General features: G+C 34.6%; 1 protein-coding gene across 1 annotated transcript in view; it reads right to left on the bottom strand.

Moving 5' to 3' along the window:
* LOC102870680 (unconventional myosin-IXa-like) overlaps positions 1–8,907 on the bottom strand; it is a 266,823-nt gene that overhangs the window by 224,545 nt on the left and 33,371 nt on the right. The window contains 4 exon segments of the mRNA XM_006888336.1: positions 666–763; positions 4,390–4,446; positions 6,225–6,324; positions 8,150–8,212. Of these exon segments, the coding sequence (XP_006888398.1) occupies positions 666–763; positions 4,390–4,446; positions 6,225–6,324; positions 8,150–8,212 (318 nt within the window).

The raw sequence follows: 8,907 nt of genomic DNA, 5'->3' as shown, positions 1-8,907 counted from the left end.
ATAAAAAAATAAAAATTATAATCAATACAAGCATATGTTTGGTTAAAGTAGAATATTTAAGGTAGAAAAGGGTACAAATTACATATACAGAGTAAACAGAGGGGCAATCTCCTGTGTGAATAACTGCCTCTGAAAACCCACTGAAGAGTCAGCTATAGTTTGGTCCTGACTCAAAGGCACCCAAGAACAACAACATACATGATTTAGTATTAGAGAACAGAGATTACCGATATAGAAAGCAAGAAGCTAAGGTTCATGGACAGACATCAGAAGTACTATGTGTTTCCAAAACTATATGCACAAGTTAATTAATGTCCAGTTTATAGGAAGAGGAACACCAGCTTTCATAATTACAAATAATTTATGACCCCAAAAAATTAATTCACTATAAATCATTTTGAAAAATAAATCTAATGGGTTAACGTTCAAGATGGAGGAGAAATGAGAGCAGTAATAAGTTAGAAAACTGTTCAAAGGAACTAATGAAGAGAAATATTTCAAATACACACTATGTTTCTTCTCTACTGACAAAATAGAATATGAATAATTGTATGAAACACAATATAAATGAAAGATTGTATAAAACACGATGTATATGAACGAAACATAATGTAAAGGAATTATTATATAAAAAAACAATAAAAAAATACAGGAAATAAACTCACTGTCTTCGTGTTTTGGGAAGAAATCCTACCATTTCCATGGCCAGCTGTAAACGCTCAAAGTCATGCCTCAAGTCTTCCCCTTCAACTGTGAAGCAATCCTGCTTTTGTAAGATTAAAATAAATAAATACATTTTTAGATAAATTCACCAATTTAAAAATGTAAATTAGAGCTGGTGGACTATTTATATATAATAATCAAAGTCAAGAAAGCTTTTATCAAGGATGGTAAATAAATAAATACATACCTACCAAAATACCAGAAGTATTTAGTGCCATATCCCTTTCACAGTCACCGAAGCAAAAGTCTCAAGTGTAACTTATGAGAAAGGATAAGCAATTTTTCAAAAATATTGTAATACTTTAAATGACCAAGTTTGACTGTGAGTGGTTCTTTAGCATTTTAAAGAGTATTTAAGGGCTCAATTCCACACAAAAACATTGCTTAATCTTACAAATACTTACTACCTTTTAAGTAGTTACCATCAGCAAGATAGGGAGCTAGATGATGGAGAGACAATTTTTAGAACAGAAAGAAACTGAGTTTGGGCCTAGATTTATGTAATATAAAAAAAATTCTGTTACATCTCTATTACAGATAATATAAAAGGTTACGTAAAATAGGATAACAGCCAGTAAAAGAAAGATATACATGTGGAAATACAAAAAAAAAAAACCTCAAAATTTTTACTTCATGAATCTGTAAAAATAGTGGTATGAAGTAAGTACTGCTCCATTCTTAGAGTTGCTGCTGACTGCTGTTGAGTCAAGCACAACTCATAGCAATCCTATGAACAAAAGGCCTGAAAAGTCTTTCTGTAACTATCGTCAAAGTTTGTAGAGTTCCAAGAGGCATGTTGTTTAGGAAGTGGATGCCACTCCTACTTCTTAAGAGTAGTCCTTGCAATTCTCTTTTTGTACAAACCAAACATTATTACTGTGAACATAATCTAAAGATCTACAAAGTATTTGCTATCTCTTTATTACAGGTTGAGGAAGAAAAATTTTTCTCATTTAAATTTACTGTTTTAATACCTACTTCCTAACAAGACTTCATGAAGAGGGGAAGCTGGACTTTGTGAAGAGAAATGTGGATTCAGAATCTGAGGAAAACTCATCAACAACTTGTATATGCAAATGACACAACCTTGCTTGCCACAAATATGGAGAACTTAAAATGCTTGCTGCAGAAGATCAAAGACTACAGTTTTCAAAATGGATTACATCTCAAGATCAAAAAGACAAAAATCCTCATTACTGGGCCAAGAGGCAGCATCATGATAGATGCTAAAAAGACTAAAATTATCAATAATTTTATTTACTTGGACCCACTGTAAACATCCTTAGTACTAAAAGTAAAGAAATCAAAAGGCATGTTGCACTGGGAAAGTTCACAGTCAGGGACTTCTCCAAAATATGAAGGTGCAATGCTGTCAGTTTAAAAACTAAGATATCTGTGATGTAAGCCATGGTCTTTTCAATCACTTGCTACGCATCTGAGAGCTGGGCAATGAATAAGGATAACAGAAGAACTGATGCCTTTGAGTTGTGGTGCTGGAGAAGATAATGAATATCCCTAGGACTGCCCCAAAAATGTCTTGGAGAAAGTATAGCCAACATGCTTCTTTTAACTAGAGAGGCGAGAATGACGAAAAAGAGGCAAGAATAATGAAACTTCATACATACTTTGGGCTTATAGTTAAACAGAGGTTTTTCTATAAGAAGGGACATCATGATGGAAAGGTAGAAGATTGGCAAAAGAGAGAAAGATCTTAAGCAAGACAGACTAATACATGACTGCAGCTATGGGATCCAGTATGTCAGAGATGATGAGGATGGCAAAACATAGGACATGGTTCAGATCAGTTGTTCACAGGGTCACTAGGAGTCATACTTGACTCACTGGCACCTAACACCACCCCAACTTCCTAAGCAATGTTTCATGAAGTACTCAATAACTTATTCATTAATGATTTTCAGCATTAACACAGCATTAACACAGCTCTACGAGTATTATCAATTATTCATAAAATTAAAAAACCCTAGCATTTTAATAGTGATCTGATGAATATATTAAATACGAAATTCAACATAAGCTTTGAAATTATTAAAAAAATATCTTCTAAGGAAGGTATAATTATAAAGTTCTTGGCTGCTAAGGAAAAGGACAGTGCATGGTGGCCTAGTGGCAAGAAGCTGCACTGCAATCCCAGAGGCCCATGGTTCGAATCCACCAGATGCTCTGCCGGGAAAGGAGGGACAATCTCCTCCTGTACCAGTCAGATCTGATTTGACAGTACACAGACACACAAAAATAACAATAAAATAAAATTTTAAAAAAAAAAAGAAAGAAAAGGACAGTGCAAGGAAAAAGATGTGGCAGTTTGTTTCTATAAATCCTATAGCACTGGAAACCCTGCAGGGCAGCTCAATCCCTATCCTAACGGACCCTTATCAATCACCATCAACTCTATGACAAAAGTGTGGAGTTTTAAATATGCAAAAGTACTTAAAATAAAAACTATCATATTAGCACTTAAGAAAATGCTTGCAAGGAAAAGGGAATAGTTGGCAAATAAGCACAGATGGCACATGTCATTTACGTAAAAATATGACATTTCCGAATCAAATTCTAGTTACTTTTGACATCTCTGAATAATAATAGATGAACACCCATATTCACGGTAAATTCTGTACTAGCAATCTAATTTACTCGCCATTTCCCACTCTTTTAACTATTTCCCAATGAGATACAGCCACTTGGTATAATAAGTGAAAAGATTAAAAGGGAAAATGTCTGAAAAGGAATAAAACCAACCAAGTTAAATTTTCTCCACTAAAATCTATCAGAATCTAAAAATAAAAATGAATATTTGCTTGATATAATGCTAAGTCTGAAATTATAAGTTTCTTGATTTAATATGATATTCTAATAATATCAAACATTCACTGTAAAGAAAAAAATTAAGTTATACTCACAACTGATTTTTTTGTTAAAAAAAAAAAATCACTGTCATGGAGTCAGAACCGACCCACAGCTGACCCTTAAGCTGTAAACTGCATAGAAAGAGACTGTCCATTGTTCTCACCATGAATGGCTGGTTGCTAGATTGGCAGGCTGGTTGTGAACTGCCAGAGGCGCATGACCTTTCGGCTAGCAATTAAATATTTACTCATAGCTGACTTTTTTCCTGTTGTTGTTACCACTTGTTAATTTAAAAAAGGGGCAATTAGTGAATTTTGTATTCACATGCAGTAAGAACTGTAACCATGTTTATTTACAATAAAGAATGAAGACTCAGACATGTTATGTATCCTGGAAGAATACATAATTAGTTCACTTTTAATTAATAGACAGTTATAGATAAATGTGTTAGTGTGTTATTTTAAGGTTTTCATAGCTTATCTAATTCCAAACTAAAAGAGGGGAAAATCACCAACTATTCATAAAGATCTTTATTATGGCTAAAGATTTTTAATATGGACTAAAATTAGAAAATAAAAAAAGTGCAAAACAACAGGCTGGTTTTGAATCAACAAACCACGCACACAGAAATCATGCCATTCAAGGAAATTAAAAATGTACTGATTTTTCCTCCCTCAATTCTACTTTACTGTATTTACAAATCTGTATTTGTATTTGCCTAAGTAATGAGATGGGTGTAGTAAAATGTGCAAAATGAGGATCCTTTAACAGGAACACAGAATATTAGGCACTTGTACTGACCGGCTCAGAGTCATAGCAATAATCATCCCAGCTCTGTCTGAGGGGTTTCTTTGTTATCTGAAAGTAAGGCAGATTAGTTAGGTAGAAGTAATGGTTATCACAACTTCTCTAATCTTCTTTAATAAACAGTGTGCAGAGTACCCTGCTGCTATCCAAAGAAAAGTTGTTTTGCATAGCAGCATAAAACAACAAACAACTAAGTATAAATATTCAGACTGTGAGAGCAAGTATACTATTTACTTCACCCATATCTGCTACTGTTCAATGACTCTGGTATTAACTACTGAGTCTCTATGAAACTCGTATTATGACAAGAATATATATGGTACAGCCACTTAACTACAAAAAGACCTAGAATAACGAACCCTGGACTCACTTAATACAACAATCAGTGCTATACCACCTAGAAGAATGCTATACCACCAAGAAGTTGTTTGACAAAAAACAACTAAAACCAGGCCTGAGGAACGCAGATTAAAATCACCCACCTTTGGCTTGGTTTTTGGGTGGTTAGAGCCAATGAGAATGCTTGATTATGGATGAATGTGGAATGATGGAGGCTCATGAAGTTAGAACCATGCTTTGGTTCTTAAATTTGGTTGGGCCCGAGGGCCCAAATTGCTTTTTGTCAAACATTCTTTTAGGTAGTATAGCACTGGTCTGTCCATTTGCTGTACAGAGATTAACTCGTGGATGCTGAACACTGTGATCCTGATGTGTCAAATGTGGTAATGATCAAACATGGTGGACAGTGTTTGGTGGAGCTCCCTGATTAAAACAAGCTTAGAAGCAGGAGAGGCATCCACTTCCAAAATAGCTTGCCTGTGGAAACCCTATGAACTTGGAGTAATGATGAAAGTTACACAAGTATTCAGGTCTTTCATTCATAAGGTCACTATGAGTTGTCTATGATTTGATAGCACTTAACAACAACAAAAACAACATATATATAGAAAAGTGTTATTAATTTATATTAATAATGAATAAGTCATTTCAAGATGTCAAGTAAACATTAAACAATCTATCTTGGGGAAGTCTAAAACTTTACTTTCACAGCCCTAGATACCCTAGATAAATGTTAAAATTTTTAAAACATGATCACAATTTCAATTTGTTCATAAAGCATTCATAAAAATGCTCCCCATGATCACTATAGCTTGCCTCAAATCATCAGAAAATAAAGGTATAGACAAAATACTATTTAAATGATTTGTTATTCTAATATCATTAATACTAGATTTAAAAATTCCATAAAGAGTAAAAATAAAACTGAAAAAACCAACAAAGTGAAAAATCTAGAGAAATACTAATTTAATTTTGGAATGTTAGGGGTTAATTTTGAGTTTTAAAAGAAGGTCTAAATTTTCTAAGTCACTAGATTTAGCAGAATTTCACTTTGCATTTACAATTTTTTCTTTTAAAAAGCAGTCTCTCACTACAATCAAACACAGTATCATGCAAAAAGTATGTATGTATGTACATATATTAGAATCAAAAACATGCAAATCAAGTTTAGATAAATTTTGCACAGAACATAAATTAATTATTAGTAACATTTACCTTCCTGATGTGTGGAAATAGTCTGGAACAAATAAAGCATTTTTCTAATATAGTGTTATCTATAAACAGCTTAACATTTTTGAAGTACCACAATGTAAAAAAAAAGCTCACATGTAACCTATTAGCACTGACATGAGGGTAATAAATTAAAAAATGTGTATCACATACATTTTCAAAATACATATATGAAAACGCAAGTTGACACTCATTAATAGGTTTGACAAAAAGAATCCTAGGAAAAAAAGTATTCAAGACTGTTTTTTTAAAACTCTCACCTGATTAAGATAATGATATTCCTCAGGTTGCTTAAGATGGAATGCTAATCTCTCTTCTTCACTTGCTCCTGCCAGGAGGTAATAGAATACATGATAATTCCTGTTGGAAATATTAAAATTATGGTATTAAAAGGGATGTAATTTGCCATTATCATTTAAAATAAAAGCACTGGGAAGTAAAACATATCTTCTTTTAATAACTTCTAATACACAAAAGATTTAAAATTAATTTTTATGCTATAAAGAAAGGTGAAAATTTTCTCTTCCATGAAAGCAATGAGGAAAATGGCAAAGTTATCAAAATCAACTCTTCCAAAACTGGGAATTAATCAAAGCTTCTAGTCATGCAAAGAACGTGTATTCAAGAAAAACAACTAAATCTTAGTAAAAATGACAACTTCTGTGGGATTTTAATTTGCACTATCTGCTTCTCCAGGAACTAGCATTGTGGCCTAGTCCTTAGGGAGGGGCACTACTACCCCAGAGTCTGTCTAATCTCCTGGCAATTCTATTCACCAGCAGTTCCTTGGGAGAAAAGATGGGTATTCTCCTCCTATGTAATTTGCAGCCTCTGAAAACCCACTGGAGGGTTAGCTGTGACTCAGTTACAACTTGATGGCAGTGAAAAATCAATCTGATTCTCCATTAGCCAGTATTATAAACCAATAGCCTGTAGTTACAATGAAAACTATATAGATATCAAAGGGGTAAAATGAGGTATCATTCTCAGAGATCTGTAATTACTTGAACTACCACCAGAAAATCGCCATTTGTAGTACTGTCTTGATTTGACATGACTCAGAGCTCCCTCACTGTGACAAAACCATTTCTCAGAGGGTTTGTTAAAAACAATTATAGGCAATTAGTGAATGTCATAGCTATCTGAAGCAGTGAGTTTGACATTGTTAGGCAAAACAATAAAATATTAAAAAAATTTTAAAAGGACAATCCAGGGGATGAGATCCCCACAGAGGTTTGGAAAAACTCCAGCACAGATTTTGGGTTAGATAGCAGAGTAGGCAGAAGGGATCCCATAACCCTCCTCAATCAAAACAACAAAAGAAATGGAGATAGCAATTCTGGAATCCTGAGTTGAAAAGCAAAAGAGAAAGAAGTACTTCAAATACTGACTAAAGGAAGAAAATGAATTTTCAGAATTAAATAAAAAGGCTCATGGACCCCAGAACTGCAGAAAATACTGTGTGGCCATTCTAAACAATGGTCTAGTCAACCTGTGAACATCCATTATCAGCAGCTGTCTGACAACAAGAAAGGTGCAATCACCCCTCTTATTCTACACTCCCTCCTAGAGACCAGTGGCATCACTTTCTACCACCACCCACCAGGTGCCTGGCAGTGTTAATATTTCCTTAGTCTGATCCAGCTCCATCTGAGAACAGGCCCAGTCCTTCTGATGTGGTCCAAGAGAATGAGCAGGGCTCTACACTCAAGAGACCCCTTTCAGGAGCTAGCAGATTGTGCCAGGCCTGCTCTGCAACCAGCAGTAATGAGTACGTCACTTCTGACTGGGGCCCTTTGCCTCTCAGTAGGCAACCATCACAGTCACATTTGATAAGTACACTCTTCATGCTGTGTTCCATTCTTGGGTATCAAAGATATCCAGGTGACTTTCTCTTTGCTACCTCTGCCTGGGTGCTCTGCTTGCATCCAAACCCTAGACTGGAAAGGTCAACATCCCTAGACAGGCAATTAAATTTCTGAGCAGAAATGTCATTCCAGGCTGTGTACCCCTGTCACTCAACATTCAATAAAAAATCTTCTAGTAGTCTTAGAAAAGTTAGTTTGCTCATTATAGAAAATAGCAAAGTGACATGAAGTTATACATGATATAAAGAAAGCATCATAATACGCAAAGAGACTAAAAGTCAATCTTTACAACACAAATACAAAGAAACATATGTTACCGTTCATTGTGCTCTTGATAAACAAGTCTGGACTTCTCCAGTAGATATTTTTCAACATAGGCGCTAGAAGAAAAATACATAAAATGGTTGATATAAGAAGAAACTCTAAAAACACAAGAGAAGATACATACATAAGCACAAAGATTACTATTATCCAGACTGAGCACATTTACCATAAACTGTGTTTTATATACTATTATGATAGGGTAAATTTATAACTTAAGTTCCTAAAAATCTCTATCTGGATTCTAAGAAGGTAAATCATAAAGGTAGCAGATTGCCTTATGTTTCTCCTGCAGGACAGCAGGTAAATTTAAACCACAGACATCAATTAGCTCATAATATGTACAAGTAATAAAATCAATCTTACGTGGGCCTTCAGAGGTAAAAGCCATAGCCATTTCCACCAACCACACCAACATCACTACAGAAACCGGATAGAACTGTCAGGAACTAGCACACACTTTTTAAATTGACAGCCATGTTTAGAAACATATTTGCCGTCATTTGCAGCAATGTGTTAACATGTTAAATTCTCAACTCATACTGTATGATAAATATTACTGCCTCCATTTCTGCAAGTATACAAACCAAAGCTCAAAAAAAGTGAGATAATGAAGTCAATGAATAGCAGAATTATTATTTAAACCTACTTCAACGGAGGACCTCATGCACTTACTGCAGAGGGTCAAGGACTGCAGCCTTCAGTATGGACTGAGGCTCAATGTCAAGAAGACAAAAATTCTCACCACTGGACC

The sequence above is a fragment of the Elephantulus edwardii genome, unplaced genomic scaffold (genome assembly GCF_000299155.1).
Source record: "Elephantulus edwardii isolate Elephantulus edwardi_28Jun2011 unplaced genomic scaffold, EleEdw1.0 scaffold00066, whole genome shotgun sequence".
Lineage (NCBI taxonomy): Eukaryota > Metazoa > Chordata > Mammalia > Macroscelidea > Macroscelididae > Elephantulus > Elephantulus edwardii.
Note: the sequence above shows the minus strand (reverse complement) of the source record. Positions and strands in the feature narration are given on the sequence as shown.